Source organism: Chlorocebus sabaeus, chromosome X (genome assembly GCF_047675955.1).
Source record: "Chlorocebus sabaeus isolate Y175 chromosome X, mChlSab1.0.hap1, whole genome shotgun sequence".
Lineage (NCBI taxonomy): Eukaryota > Metazoa > Chordata > Mammalia > Primates > Cercopithecidae > Chlorocebus > Chlorocebus sabaeus.
This window is the reverse complement of record NC_132933.1, coordinates 150,059,607-150,075,881: the sequence shown is the minus strand read 5'-3', so window position 1 is coordinate 150,075,881 and position 16,275 is coordinate 150,059,607. Positions and strand designations below refer to the sequence as shown.

Here is a 16,275-nt window from a genome sequence, read left to right as displayed (position 1 = left end):
ATTTATGCGTGCAAGTATGCGCACGTGCATTTTTTATGCATTCAACAAGATCGCGTATGAGTCCTGCCTTCTCCCTCTGGGAGGCTTCCAGAGCGGCCTCCACTCTGGCTGCGCGCTGGCCTTGGGCCCGGGGCCTTAAGTCATCGTAAACATTTACTTTGGGGCCGGCTGATTAAAGGTTAAATGTCCAAACCTAGAAACCGCCGACTGCCGAGGGGGCCGCGGCGGGCGAGGGGCGGGGCGTGGGCGTGGATCGCAACCCCTGGCAGTTCCCGGGTCTCTCTCCCCGGCAGCCGGGGCTGGGCACCAGGCGGCGCGCGGGCTTGCGGGCAGGGGCTGCAGGGCGGAGGAGAGGACCCGCGCCCGCGGGGGCTGGGCGGAGGCGGGGCCGGGCTTCCGGACCGAGGCCAATCGCTGCCCTCGGGGCCTCCAGCGCCGGCCCTGGGCCGAGGCAGGCAGAGCGCGGAAGAGGTGCGACCGGCTATAGTGCGGTGAAGGGGACCGTGGGCAGTGGAGGAGGCCTGGGCGCGGCGGGGGGCCGGAAAGCGCAGAGACTGCCCGAACGCCTAGGAGGTCTGGCGGGTGGGTGGTGTACAGGGGGGCGGGGGCGGAACCCAGAGGCCGGGGCTGGTGGCTGGGGGAGGGGCGCCGGCCTGGAGTGCAGAGGAGGGGCGAGGGGCGCAGGGGGCTGGAGGTCAGAGGTTGGCCAAGCGCGAAGGAGGGGAGGGGTGCGGGGCGCGGGGGTAGGCCAGGGGCGCTTAGGGGTGAGTGCGCCGAGCCGGGGCACCGAGTACTGGGGAATACAGGCCGTCCAGGGCGCGGCGGGCCGTGGGGAGACGGAGGCTGCCCCAGTACGGAGGACAGACGGGGGCGGGGGCTTAGGGCTGGGAGGCTTGGGGTGGGGGACGCGGGTCCAAGGCAGAGGCTGCGGGAGCGCGCGGTAAGGGAGAAGTGCAGGGCGTGGAGGGGCCTCGGGGGCGCTTGGGGAGGATGGGCTGCAGGCCGGGACGGGGAGGAGCGGCGGCGAGAGGCGCAGGGGTGGGCGGGGGCGGCACTGGGGTGACGGGTGAGGGGGCACCTGGCCGGGGTGCGCGGGCAGAGGCAGCCCAAGCTCGGAAGAGGTGCAGATACTAGGGTCCGGGAGCGCAGGGGTGGGCCGGGGAGTGGAGAGGGGTGACCAGGGGGCGCCAGCTGGAGTGGGGGATGAGGGTGCCCAGAACTCTAAGCAGGTGCGCGGGGCGGCGGGCAGCTGCTGACACCGCTGAGGTCGGGTGGTGTCCCAGGGACGGTGTCGTTGCTGGGCGCATGGGTGTTAAGAGGCAGCGGGGTCGCAGGTGACTGCGAGGAGGACAGGGGGTCAAGGGGCCCTTGACCAGAGGGCAGGAAGCTCACCTGGAGCGCCAAGGAGGAAGTGCGGGGCGTGGGGGTCGCGGGGGCATCGTGGGAGGCCGGGCCCCCGTGGGGCGCAGGTGACATGGAGTGGGTAGGAGGCCGGGGGTGACACCGGCGGGGCCTGCGGCTGAGGGTGTCGAGACTGCCACGCTGTCGCCCCCAGGCCTGGAAATCGACGCGGATTCCTGGAGACGGCGCCTCTGCTCCGAGAGTTCGTGGCGAGGAAGTCCACGCACTGCTCCCGGGCGCAGTTCTGCCGGTCCGCACCCTCTGCGCGCAGCGCCGCGGACCATGTCGGGTGAGTAGCTCAGGCTCCTTCAGTTCAGCCTGCCTATTCTTACTGGCTTGGGAGAGAGATTGGTCTGCACTGGGGAAAACCCCACGTTGACCGCAGGATTGCCCTAAACTCCGAGTCTCCCTCTCACTGCCTCGCCCAGGTCTCTCTCTGGGGCTGGAGGGAATGGCCAGTCCGAGGCTGTTGGAGACATCAGCCTCAGCTGCTGGGAGGGGTGACTTACAGTAAGTGAAGGGGGCCTTGGGATTTCACCAGTTTCCTTTTGTAAAATGCAGTCCTGAAAGTTTCAATGGGCTTGTTTCTTGGGAATAGCGTTGAACTGCCTGAGACTGTCACTGCCTGGAAGGCCGATGGGAAGAAGTCTGTTCTCCTGAAACGGCCCTAAAGCTCTGGGAAGAGGCTGCCTTGAGTTCTGAGAGTTCAGACCACCGGTTTAATTTCTGTTTCCAGTACAGATAGAGGGATGGCCCAGCTTGGTGGCTCAGGCCTGTAACCGCAGCACTTGGGGAAGCTGAGGCAGGAGGACTGCTCGAGGCCAGGAGTTGGAGACCATCCTGGGCAACATAGGGAGACCACATCTCTAGGAAAAAAAATTTAAAATTTAGCTGGGCATTGAGGCAACTGCCTGTAGTCCCAGCTACTAGGGAAGCTGAGGTGGGAGGGTCCTGAGCCCAGGAGTTCCAGGTGGCAGTGAGCTATGATTGCACCACTGCACTCCAGCCTGGGTGACAGAGTGGGACCCTGTGTCTAAAAAACAACAACAACAACAAAATAAGAATCGAGGTTAATCCTCCTGCAGGCAGAGGGCTGGCTGGCAGGAATGGCAGGAAAGGCCTGCCCCCCAAGGACCGGTGAGCCCCATCTCCCAGCCCCTGGGTTTTGTGGACATCAGGTAGACCAGTTGACTTAAGAGGCCTAGATATGTGAACATAAAGTGTAACCTCATCCCATAAGAAAGATACTGCTTCTATTTTTTATCATTAAATCATCAAGACACCTCCTTCTTGTACCAGATCACACTGGATCATTCATGAGTGCATTTTATGTATTTATTTTAAAATGTATACTTTTAAAAATTTTGTAGAGACAGGGTCTTGCTATGTTGCCCAGGCTGGTCTTGAACTTCTAGGCTCAAGCAGTCCTCCTCCTTTAGCCTCTCAAAGTGCTGGGTTTATAGGCACGAGCCACTGCGCCTGGCCATGAGTGCAATTTAAAACACACAAACAAAACAGATTACTTTTTTATTCAGAGGAGAGATTTGGTAAATCACAGAGATGCTTTTCTCCTGTTTTTCCAACTCTGGACTTAGAGAGGAAAATTGTCGGGGCAGGAATCTTAAGGCTGTTTTTACGAGGTGTACTGGAAGAGTCTGTTCCAAGGAATGGCAGAAAAGATTCTCTGTTCTCCGGACGCGTTTGGAGCTCTCTGAACTGAAAGCCACACGTTTCCCCAAGCCTGCTAGGGTCTGTATAATAGCAGCATTCAAGACGGACATTCGCATACATCTTGGTCAGCCTCGTGCCAGAAGAGAAGACTCGACTCTTTGCAGAAAACAAAAACCACCTTTGAGTAGAAAAGGGCTGAGAAGGAAGCTGCTAAGGTTATTTTGAGGGGTGATCAGAAGATTCCTTGAATGGAGGGGGCCAGCAAGGGGTAGAAAGAAGCTGTTGTCACAGATTCATAAAGTTCTCAGCCACTACAATCTCCAGGCTGGACCTGATTTTGTGACAGTGGCTCCTTTTTATGGGCTGTAGTGCAGTGACAGGTTTTCTTGCTGTTTTTCCCCTCCGTGCTGTTGCTGAAAGTGTCCGCCGCAGAGGCACGTGGAGTGGAAACTCCCTCTTTGAATGCAGTAGCATTGGATAATTGTGGATGTTCTCTGGCGCCGCACCAGGACTTGATCACCAGTTGTTTCTTCAAGGCAAGGCGATGTGGAAGCTAAGCACCTGTCAATCAATGTTTCATCTTCTGTTCTATTTCAATCCGCTGGTCTGTCTTTGTACTTTAGATGGGTTTTACAGTGTCCTGGATGGGAAGCGGCTAACCTTCAGGAGGTGCACATTTTTGCTCCAAAGCAAAAGTCTGAGTCTCGGATTCCTTGTTGCTGGAGAGAGCTCTTGTGCCAACTGGTGTTGTCTTGTCATTGTGTGACTGTGGTCAGAATTCCCACCACTCTAAACCAAAGAGAGAAACAGGGTATCCAGTAGTTCCATAAGACTCTCACTCTACATGTGGCCCTGTCGCATTCTCTTTTGGGTTTTAGATCAAAGTAGGTGTGGGCAGGGCTGGTTCCTCCTGAGGCCTCTCTCCTGGGCTTGGTCCTCACAGGGTCTTCCCTCTGTATGTGTCTGTGTCCTAATCTCTTTTTTTTTTGAGATGGAGTTTTGCTCTTGTTGCCCAGGCTGGAGTGCAATGGTACGATCTTGGCTCACTGCAACTTCTGCCTCTTGGGTTCAAGCGATTCTCCTGCCTTAGCCTCCCAAGTAGCTGGGATTACAGGCGCCCACCACCATGCCCGGTTCATTTTTGTATTTTTAGTACAGATGGGTTTTCTCCATGTTGGTCAGGCTGGTTTCGAACTCCTGCCTCAGGTGAGCCACCTACTTTGGCCTCCCAAAGTGCTTGGATTACAGGCGTGAGCCACTGTGCTTGGCCTAATCTCCTCTTCTTATAAGGACACCAATCCTATTGGATCAGCGCCCACCCCAGCGACCTAATTTTATCTTAATCTCTTCTTTGAAGACCCCGTCTCCAAATACAGTCACATTCCGAGGTCCTGGAGGTTATGACATTCAGATGTGAATTTTGGAGGCACACAATTCAGCCCATAATAGGATAACTCATTTATTTGAATAATACTGTGTTTTTCTGCTGGGGTCGCCATAACAAAGTCCCACAGACTGCGCGGCTTAAACAACAGACATTTACTCTCCCACTGTCCTGGAGGCTGGAAATCTGGGATCAGGGTGTGGGCAGGGCTGGTTCCTCCTGGCGCCTCTCTCCTTGGCTTGTAGATGTTGTCTTTCTCTATATCCTCACAAGGTCATCCCTCTGTGTGTGTCTATATCCTCGTCTCCTCTTGTTATGAGGCCAGCAGTGCTACTGGATCAGGGCCCACCCTAGTGACCTCATTTTACCGTAATCACCTCTTTAAAGACCCCATCTTCAAATACAGACACATTCAGAGGTCCTGTGGGTTAGGGTTTCATCCTAGGCGTTTCAGGATGGGTTATCATCTGTCTATAATACTCATTAATCGTAATGTTTTCCCTGAGGTCCCCATGAAGAGCTATAAAGCCAGCGCACGTGGTTATCAATCAATGATCACTCTGCCATTTCTCTTAGTTGTCGCTGAGATCCTCATGAAGAGATAAAAAACCAGCGCACATGGTTCTCAATCATTGATTACTTTGCCAGTTCGCTTAGTTGTCACTCACGTCCTGATGAACAGATAAAAAGGCAGCGCACACGGTTATCAATCATTGATCACTCTGTCATTTCTTTTAGTTGTCACTGAGATCCTCATGAAGGGGTAAAAACCAGTGCATGTGGTTATCAGTCATTGATCACTTTGCCATTTCTCTTAGTCGTCACTGATGCCCTCATGAAGAACTATAAAACCAGCACAGGTGGCGATCAATCACTGATCACTTTGCCATTTCTCTGTGTTGTCTTCGGCACCTTGCTTTGGGCCAATTCACTTGCATCATCCTTTTCTCTAGACAGCCAGAGGGCCCTCCCTGGCCATGGAGAGGAGACCTTCTTACAGGTCTTGGAACCCTCAGATAGCTCCTCATAAGCCTCAGGATAATAGAAGAGGCTGCATATGACCTCGTGATCTGGGCCCTCTGACCTCTTCTCTTCCTGTGGGTCCTTGTTCTCCAGCTGCTGTTGCTATGCTGTAAGGATTCGTACTCCAGGAATGCAGCAGGCAACCTGTCATCTCCACCTCTGGCCTTGGCTCATGGACTTTTTCTGCCTTTTCCTTCTTCGCCTTATTATTTTTAATTCAGCCTCCTATTGGAGGCAGGAGACAGTAGCTATTTGGAGGGCTTTTGTGGGTGTTGGAGTCAGAGGTGATCTCAGACATTTAATTGATTGTTGAAGCCCAGGTTTACTTGTTTTTGAAGCACATTTCTGTGTTGGAAAGGGAATGAATGACAGTGCATAGGCATGCCCCATCTAGACACTCCTGGATGGATGGGAGCCATATACATTCTTGTTTATTGATCCATTGATTTCTTGATGGATAAGTTCTTCCTGGTCATTTATCCCTGAGCTTAGATGGTGCCCTTTGAAAAACTGCTGCCAGCCATAGGGCTTCCCTTGTGGTATTGAAACACCCATTTCTTAGGGCTGATGTGTCTCATGGAGCTGTGGGTGTCTGAGGACAGAGCTTGTACCTTGTCAGCTGCTGGGCCCAGCATCCAACAGATTCTCGTGCATGGGAATTGCCTGGGAAGTGAATCCACAATGAACGTGTAATGCACTGAGAGCAGGTCGTTAGGTCCACAGACATCTTCTGCCCCTTCACCTTCTTTGTCTTCTGCCTCCAGCTTCAATCCTTCACTCTTTCTCTAAGCAGTTGCCCTTGTATGGGCAGCTTATGGCACAGTACTGTGGACTGGGATAAGCAATGTCCCCCGTAAAACTCATGTCCCCCCAGAAGCTGTGAATGGGACCTGTGAACCCAAAAGTATCTGAGACAGGTCTTGATCAATTTAGAAAGTTTATTTTGCCAAGGTTAAGGACATGCCCGTGACACAGCCTCAGGAGGTCCTGACAACATGGGCCAAAGGTGGTCGGGGTACAGCTTGCTTTCCCACATTTCAGAGGGACATGAGACATCAGTCAATACATGTAAGATAGAAATTGCTTTGATCTGAAAGGGTGGGACTACTGAAGCAAGGGGATTGCAGGGGGTGGCGCCAGGCCATAGGTAGATTTTTACATGTTCTGATTAGTCGAAAGAGTTCTTATCAGTAGAAGAGAATGTCTGGGTTATGATAAGAGATTGTAGAGACCAAGGTTTTATCACGCAGATGAAGCTCCAGGTAGCAGGCTTCAGAGAGAATAGATTGTCAACGTTTCTTATCAGACTTGAGGTCTGTGTTGATGTTTATGGTTGTCAGCTTTTCCTGAACTCCAAAATGGAGGAGGGTATGATGAGGCACGTCTGACTCTCTCCTCGTTATGGCCTGAACTCGTTTTTCAGGTTAACTTTGGAATGCCCTTGGCCATTTAGGTAGTTGTGAGGCCTAGAATTTTAGTTTAGATTTACAGACCTTATTTGGAAATAGGGTCTTTGTGGATGTAATTAGTTAAGCATCTCAAGATAAGATTATCCTGGAATATTTGGGTGGGCCCTAAATCCAATGACAGGTGTCCTTCTGAGAGATAGAAGAGACACGGACACAGAGGAGGGCATGTGGAGATGGAGGCAGAGGTTGGAGTGATGTGGCCACAAGCCCAGGGACAGCTGGAGCCACCAGGAGCTGGAAGAGGCAGGAAGGAGCCTTCTCTGGAGTTTGATTTTGGAATCCTGGCCTCCAGAGCTGTAAGAGAGGAAATAGATGTTGTTCAGGTCTCCCAGTGTGTGGTACTTTCTCACAGCAGCCCCAGGAAACTCATTCGTGGGTTTGCTAGGGAAAGGAGTCAGCGATGAGCTCACCAGTAAGCAAAATGAGCACAGCAGGTCAGATGGCACAAGAGACGAAGGGTCCTGTGTCATGGGAGGTGAGGGACTGTGATGAGAAGGGTCGTCTTGGGGAGCAGAGTTGGCAGGAAGATCTCCGAGGGATGGGTGGTCTTTCCCACGGCCACCATGTGCCTGGAAGGAGAGCAAGTTCCAGGCGAGTTAAGAGAGTGGTAGTAGCCCCATGGTAGGAGCACATATCATAGAATCTGCTTGAAGACCCAGAGGGGTTGAGCTGGACGTGGGGACTGGGTGTGGGGGATGCGATGACCAGCAGTCTGGGCCTGGCTTACGTTTGCAGACAATGAGAAAACCATTGGTGCTGGGTTGGCTTCCAGGGCAGCCGATGACTTTCACTGTGTGTTGGGGGTAGAAAATGTGGTTTTTAAGGACTGAGGAGACAGATAACAGGGACCAGAATGTACAGGGTGGAGCAGAGAATGCAAAGGAGGGAAGCTGTGGCTCAGGGTGGTTGATATAGAGACCTGTTTTAAATGTTTTCTAGTCTGGTGTGGTGGCTGGCGCACACCTGTAATCCTGGCACTTTGGGAGGCCAGGACGGGAGGATTGCTTGAGGCCAGGAGTTTGAGACCAGCCTGGGTGACAGAGCAAGACACCCCATCTCTACAGAAAAATTAAAAATAAATTAACCAGGTGTGGTGGTGAGCATCTGTAGTCCCAGCTACTCAGGAGGCCGAGGTAGGAGGATTGCTTGAGCCCAGGAGTTCCAGGCTTTAGTGAGCTGTGATGCTGCTGCTGCACTCCAGCCTGGGTGACAGATAGAGCAAGATCCTGTCAAAAAAAAAAAAAAAGGCCAAGCGCAGAGGCACACCCAGCACTTTGGGAGGCTGAGGCGGTTAGATCGCCTGAGCCCAGGAGTTCGAGACCAGCCTGGGCAACATAACCTGTCTCTACAAAAAATATAAAAAATAGCTGGATGTAGTGGTGTGCACTTGTGGTCCCAGCTACTCAGGAGGCTGAGGTGGGAGGATTGCTTGCTCCCAGGAAGTCGAGGCTGCAGTGAGCTGAAATCATACCACTGCACTCCAGCCTGGGCAACAGAGGGAGATCTTGTCTCAAAAACCATCACCACCACAACATAACCAAGAATCCCAACACTTTCTGTTGTGCCTCTCTGTGAAGAGCTCAGGTTAATTATGCAAGAGTAGAGTGTGGGATTGGAGGCAAGTGGACTTCTCCTTACCACAGAATTCATGTCATAAATGCCCTGCACAGACGAGGCTTCTGGGGCTCTTGGGGAGACCTAGGAGGTGGGCAATAGGGATCTGAATCTACCTGGTGGAGCTCATGACCCAGGTCAGACGATGCCAAGTTTCATTTTATACATTCTCTGTTCTTCCTTTCCACTCCTTAAGAGCACAGGTCAGTACGTGGGATTGGAGACAGTGGACTCTTCCTTACGGGGGTACAGGAGTTGGCACGGCAAATACTCTGCAAAGCTCATTCTTGCAGGACCAAGCATCTAAATAGCAAGGTCTAACCTCAGTCATCTGTTTCTGGAGGAAAATCCCAAAGCCTGGCCTTTGGAGTGTCATTTAGCCCTCATTCTCAGATTCGGTGGTGAAGTTCAGAGGGGAACCAATCCCTCTAAGCATCTCGAAGATGGACAGACCAGTCAGCTCAGGAGGAAATCTCAAAACAACAACCCCTCTCGAGTTCTCTTACCTTTGTCATTGTAGTTCCTAATGATGCACTCCTTTTCCTTTCTGTTCTTTAATTCACATGGTCCTTACACGTGGTTCCTCGGATTTCAATAATCTGTACATTGAAGATTACAAAGAAATCTTAATATCGCCAATGAAAGGCTAAAAATTGTAAATGGCACTTTGTTTTCAGTTTGACATTATTCTGCTGATGATTCTTTTCATAATATATATGATTTGATTTATCTTATTTTTTACTTTACCGTCTGCTTTGCAATTAAATACACACCCACCCACACATACCCACACACACATACACACACATTTTATTTTCAAAGACAGGGCTCTGCTCTGTCACCCAAGCTGGAGTGCAGTGGCACAATTATATCTCACTGCAGCCTCCAACTTCTGGGTCAAACAATCCTGCCGTCTCAGCTTCCCAAGTAGCTGGGACTACAGGCATGTGCAAAAAATATATTTTTAAATTAAATGAATACAAATCCATTCTTAGTATGAAACGCATACTCAAATACCTGCCTGAGAAATGGTGCATGGTAGATAACTGTGCGGCAGATGTGCTAATTGGCCTGGGTATAGAAATTTAGCTATTTGGTCTGGGTATACAATTTTAGGTTGAGGACCATTGTACTCAGAGGTTAGATATGGTGCTTTGTTTTAGTGTCCACTATTCACGATAAGAAGTCTCAGCCTCATCCTTCATAGGATTGACCTATATTTTTATTTTACTTTCATTTTCTTGGCATTTTCATGATGCTGTCCTTATCCTTGGTGCTTTTAAATTTTAGAAACATATTGTCAGGATAAGGACTGCTGATTTTCTTTCTTTCTCACTCTCCCTCTCCCCTCCTTCCCTCCCTCCCTCCCTCTCTCCCTTCCTCCCTCCCTCCCTTCCTTCCTTCCTTGCTTCCTTCCTCCCTCCCTTCCTTCCTTCCTTCCTTCCTCCCTCCCTTCCTCTCTCTCTTTCTTTCTTTTTTCTTTTTCTTTCTCTTTTGCTGCGTACTCTCTGGGCTTTTTAAATCTGAAGACTTTCTGTTATTGAGAACATTTCCTGTTTAATTTCTTTGAAATCTTTTCTTCTCTCTATTTTTTTTCTCTTCTCTTAATCCGAAATTCATGTTGGTGAACCTTTTGAATCAGTCCTGTAGGTTTCTAGCTTTCTGAAATTTTCCATTTGTCTCTTTATTCTACTTTCTGAGATTTCCTCAATGATATTTTCCAAACCTTCTGTTATTCCGTTTTCATTTCAGCAGATCACATTTTTTTTTTTTTTTTTTTTTTTGAGATGGAGTCTCGCTCTGTCACCTGGGCTGGAGTGCAGTGACCAGATCTCAGCTCACTGCAAGCTCCGCCTCTCGGGTTTATGCCATTCTCCTGCCTCAGCCTCCCGAGTAGCTGGGACTACAGGCGCCCGCCACCTTGCCCGGCTAGTTTTTTGTGTTTTTTTAGTAGAGACGGGGTTTCACCATGTTAGCCAGATGGTCTCGATCTCCTGACCTCGTGATCCACCCGTCTCGGCCTCCCAAAGTGCTGGGATTACAGGCTTGAGCCACCACGCCCGGCCACAGATCACATTTTTAACTTCTAATAACTATTTCTTATCCTTGGAGTGATCTTTTTTTTTTTTTGAGACAGAGTCTTGCTCTATCTCCCAGGCTGGAGTGCAGTGGCATGATCTCGGCTCACTGCAACCTCTGCCTCCTGGGTTCAAGAGATTCTCCTGCCTCAGCCTCCTGAGTACAGGGATTACAGGTGCACACCACTGTGCCTGGCTAATTTTTGTGTTTTTAGTAGAGACAGGATTTCACCATGTTGGTCAGGCTGGTCTCAAACTCCTGACCTTGTGATCCACCCGCCTCAGCCTCCCAAAGTGCTAGGATTACAGGCATGAGCCACCATGCCCGGCCGCAGTGATCTTTTCTATAGCATTTGATTCTTGGTTTATAGATGTATCCCTCTCCCCCTAATCTTTTGAAAGATTAATTAGCACAGTCAGAATTTTTATGTCTGCCTGTCTGTTCCTTGAATTTCTATTCCATGAACTGTCTGGTATTTCTGGGGTTCTTCCCACTCTACCCCATAACTTTTCAGTTCTGTCTTTTGTGGTGAAGGTGTTTTTCAAATACCTGGTAATGCTTTATATCTACATGTATAAAAATGAGGAATGTCAGTTGAGCTGTGCCCACTTGCAAGGGTTGCCAACTTGTCTGAATTTGTCAAGGTTATGTGATAGGTTAGGAATTCCACTTCTGTGTGGTGGTACTTATTTTTTTCTTGGGCTTCTTGTTTCTTTTAGAGTAGATCCTATTATCTGATTTTGCCCCTGGTGATGGGTATATTTGGCTTCTGAGAATTCTGCAGAATTTCAGTGACTTCTCCAGTTTCTCTTGTTGGCTGACAGTTTTCTCCTGCCTGCTTGTTGGTTTGGGGTTCACACTTGCCTTCCTTAGCACGCTTTTTAGTTTGTTCTCCTTTTATCTCAGAAGGAAGGAAAGAGAAACTAGGAGCTCCCCATCCACCGTCTTTGCTTGGAAGATTCCCGGTTTACACTTTTAATTATGCGGTTGAATTGATGAAAACGGATGGACCTTGAAAACATCATGCTGATGGAAAGAAGTCAGACACAAAGGGCCATATGGAGCTTGATTCCGTCTACATGAAATATGCAGAACAGGCAAATCCACAGAGATAAAAAGTGAATTGGTGGTTGTCAAGAGCTAGGGAAGGGAGAATGGGGAGATACTCCTTACTGAGTGCGGGGTCTCTTTTGAGATTAGATAGAGGTGGTGGGTGTACAACATTGTGATGAATTGTGTTCTTTACAATGGCGAATTTTATGTCGTGTGAAATTTACTGTGATAAATAAAAAGGAAATATAAAATTATTCCATTTTCAAAAGGCTGCATAGTGTTTGATTCCATTTCTAGGAAATATCCCAAATAGGAAGATGGAGATAGAAAGCAGACTGATGGTTGCCAGGGCTGGGAAGAGGGAATGGCGAGTGGCTGTGTAATGGGTACAGGGCCTCCTTTTGGAGTGATGAAAATGTCCTCGGATTGCCTGGAGGTAGTGGTTGCACAACATTGCGCATGGACTAAATGCGAGTCGCTTGTGCGCTTTAAAATGGTTTGTTTTATGTTATGTTAATTTCCCATTAATTGTTTGAGAGTTTGCATGGAAAGGTGAAGCTCTAAGCAGGTCGTATGTTTAGGTGTGGGGATACTCATTATGCTGCTTAGAAATTATGTTCACACTTAGGGCTCAACACTGGGGGTTCTACTTGGTAATTCTTTCTGCCTTCACACTCTTTCAAGATATGGATCAGAGAAACCCCATATCTTGGGGTGAGGACGGGGTAGAGGATTGGATCTCTGGCTCTGTTTTGGGCATTGTATGATTTTCGAGGTCTGTGGGTGAAGCTCACACAGTCCCTTTACCTTGGCCAGCTCTGGGCTTTGCAGATGCCAGTCCAGAATGCCTGCTTCCTCTCCCATCTCTCTCCTCTGCTTAGAGACAAAAGAGTCTTACAGACAGCTGAACAGGTCCATGACAGCTACGCCTGTTCTCGGGAAGTAATTTTGATCAGAGCTCAGGCCTTTGGAAATGTCTAAAGGAGTAGTAATCACCATTATTATTTTAAAGCTAGTAACTAAGAAAACTATAGATTATAGATAATGTGGTAGAGATAATTTATAATCTATAGGAGTAGCTAGACAGGTAGATGATTGAAAGATTGATAGATATAAATAAGTAGATACAGAGAGGACACATATATGATAGGTAGATGATAGGTATGGATAGACGGATGGATAATAGAAAGATGATAGGTAGAGAGATGATGGAGACAGATAGATGGATGATAGACAGGATAGATATATAGATGATAGATAAATAGATATAGATGATATATGACAAATAGATGATAGAGATAGATGAATTAGCTAGATAGATAATAGAGATACATGATAGTAAGATAGATAATAAATAATAGATGTGAAGAGGATTGGTAGATGATAGGTGGATGGATGGAGAGATGATAGGTAGATGAATAGAGAGATGATGGATTGATGGAAGGATAGATAGATAGATGAATAGATGATAGATAGATAGATAGATGGAAGGGTGGATAGATAGATTATAGTAAGATAGATAATAAATAGATGTACAGAGAATTGGTAGATGATGGATGGATGGATGGATAGATGGATAGATAGATTATAGATGGATGGATGTATAGATGATAGATAGATAAGGATAGATAGATAGACACATAGATAATGGATGGATATATGACAGATGGATGGATGGGTAGATAGAAATAGATTATAGTAAGATAGATAATAAATAATAGATGTGCAGATAATTGGTAGATGATAGGTAGATGGATGGATGAATGGATGGATAGATAGATGATAGATAGGTAGACAGATAATATAGATATTATCCAATGATAGATAGATGATAGATGGATGGATGGATAGATAGATGATAGATAAATAGATGAATGGATGGATGGACAGATGGGTGGATGGATGGATGGATGGATGATGGATAGATGGATAGACATGGACTGATGACCGGTATCTTTTGTTCTACAGAATTAAGTTGTAAAGTTTGCTGTCTGTAATTCTCACTCCCAATGGAGATGCCAGGAATTCTCGTTCTTTCTTCGTGCAAGGGTGGGGAGGAGGAGTCAACAGAAGCAGCTGTAACAGGCGCATTTTGGAATTTACCCCATTGGAATGTAAAGGTCAAGGAGGCAGCCCTGGGCCACACGTCTGGGACACTTGTGTTTGTTATATTTAGTGCGAATTGTGGGTTGACTTTGCTTGGAGAGCTGCTTCTGGGGAAGGCGCCATGGTCACCTACGTGCTGAGCATTTTAATTTCCATAGACAGTACACTGGGCTGCACACTGCATGGGACTTCTCGGCGTTGCTGGCTGCCCCCCTGGCTGTTGTCTTTCCCCTGGCAACAGGGGCCTGCGTGCCCAAGAATCAAGTGGTTTAAAAGTCATTACCAAAGTTCACATCAGTCTTGCCCACAGAGACTTAAAACTGTCATAAATTATATCTGCTGTGAGAGTTCCGTCCTCTCATATTGAGGCATTAGGAAACTGAGCACATTCTGCCAAATGAACAACATACTTTTCCTTTTGTTGTCTCTACCGCCTCATACATCCCTGAGTTGAACTTGAAGTCTTTGTAAGAAATGGTCTGTCCAGAATTTAAATAACATGTTTGGGTGCTGCTTTATGAAGCACGATTCTTTCCTTTCCTTTCCTTTCCTTTCCCTTTCCCTTTCCCTTTCCTTTCTCTTTCCTTTCTCTTTCCTTTCCTTCTTTCCTTCTTTCTTTCTTTCTTTTTTTTTTTTTTTTTTTTTGACAGGGCCTCACTCTGTTGTCCAGGTTGGAGTTCAGTGATGTGATCATGGCTCTTTGCAGCCTTGACCTCCTGTACTCAAGCGATCCTCCTGCCTCAGCCTCCCAAGTAGCTAGGACTGCAGGCGTGTACCACCTCGCCTGGCTAATTTTTTTTTTTTCAGTAGAGATGAGGTCTTGCTGTGTTTCCCAGGCTGGTTTCAAACTCCTGGGCTCAAATGATCCCCCTTCTTTGGCCCTAGCACTGGGATTACAGGCATGAGCCACTGCACCTAGCCTAGAGCACAGTTCTTTTGAGCGAGTTGGATTTTACATCTTTGCTGTAACTCAGGTCATCAAACCATCACTTCCACTTTTTGCCTTTTGTTTTCACCTAAGATCTAAACACTTTGGGTGAGTTTTCAAGAGTCAAACACAACATAAAATAAGGGATAGTAGCTATGAGTTTCCATGGCATTGCAGCGTCAGGAAATGGGCATAGCAGTTGGGTTGACTTTGTCCTTCCTACTCCTCCTGTGGTTTGTTTTGTTTAGAATGAAAGGAAGCATGTATGCGAATTAGAATACTGAATATTCACTGCAAGTCCTGATTTTCTTTTTTTTTTTTTTGAGACAGGGTCTCACTCTGTCACCCAGGCTGGAGTACAGTGGTGCCATCATGGCTCACTGCAGCCTCAAACTCCCAGGCTCAAGTATCCTCCCACCTCAGCCTCCCGAGTAGCTGTAACTACAGGAACGCCACCACGCCCAGCTAATTTTTGTATTTTTCATAGAGACAGAGTTTCACCATGTTGTCCAGGCTGGTCTCAAACTCCTGAGGTCGAGCAAGTCACCTGCCTCAGCCTCCCAAAGTGCCGGGATGACAGGTGTGAGCCATCACGTCTGGCTCAAGCCATGATTCGTGGGAAAGGAGAGGAGGTGACTATGGCCCCATCACCCCTGCTGTCCCTCAGGAGTGTAACTCTGGTGTTTTTTGTTGATTTTCACAGTGACTGATCAGGCTTTTGTCACACTGGCCACCAATGACATCTACTGCCAGGGCGCCCTGGTCCTGGGGCAGTCACTGAGGAGACACAGGCTGACGAGGAAGCTGGTGGTGTTGATCACTCCTCAGGTGTCCAGCCTGCTCAGGTAAGGCTCAGAGATGCGGCTTGTGCCCAGCTGGGTCCTATAGAAGGAGGGTCACCTCTCCCCCCAGAGGTCCTAGGAGTTATTCTGACGACTAACCGCCCTTCACAGGCCTGGATGGCCGGCAATCATGATGGGCATCTGACATTTGTAACGAACCTTTGAATCATGTGAAAATAGGTGTGTGATCGGCTTCACAATACTTTAAAAAACAATGCTGGGTTTGGTTACAGTTCATTCTCCCAATCATGGAAATTGAAAACTCAATTTGTTTATTTGTTTTTGAGACAGGGTCTCGCTCTGCCACCCAGGCTGGAGTGCAGTGGTACCATCTCGGCTCACCGCAACCTCTCCCTCCCGGGCTCAAGCGATCTTCCCTCCTCAGCCTTCTAAGTAGCTGGGACCACAAGTGTGTGCCCCCATGCTCGGCTATTTTTATTTTTATTTTTTGTATTTTTGGTAGAGACAGTTTCTCCACGTTGCCTAGGCTGATCTTGAACTCCTGGACTCACTCAGTCCACCTGGCTTGGCCTCCCAAAGTGCTGGGATTACAGGCATGAGCCACGGCACCCGGCCAAGGAGTCTTTGTTTATAATTTCCTTTTATAACTCCCTTTGTCTTTAATTCTCAAATAAAGAAAATACGTAAATAAATGCCTCTAATGAATCAAGCATAAGGCTTCTCTTAAATGTCATACATTATGTA

General features: G+C 48.4%; 1 protein-coding gene across 5 annotated transcripts in view; it reads left to right on the top strand.

Annotated features, from left to right (window-relative positions):
• Positions 1-277: 277 nt before the first annotated feature.
• Positions 278-16,275, top strand: part of GYG2 (glycogenin 2) — a 53,459-nt gene continuing 37,461 nt past the window's right edge. For 3 of the 5 annotated variants that reach the window (XM_007990951.3, XM_007990947.3, XM_037986294.2), the window contains exons 1-3: positions 278-471; positions 1,556-1,690; positions 15,432-15,573. In XM_007990951.3, coding sequence (XP_007989142.3) covers positions 1,684-1,690; positions 15,432-15,573 — 149 coding nt within the window. In that variant the 5' untranslated portion in view covers positions 278-471; positions 1,556-1,683. The other 2 variants (XM_007990948.3, XM_007990949.3) reach the window with 2 other exon arrangements.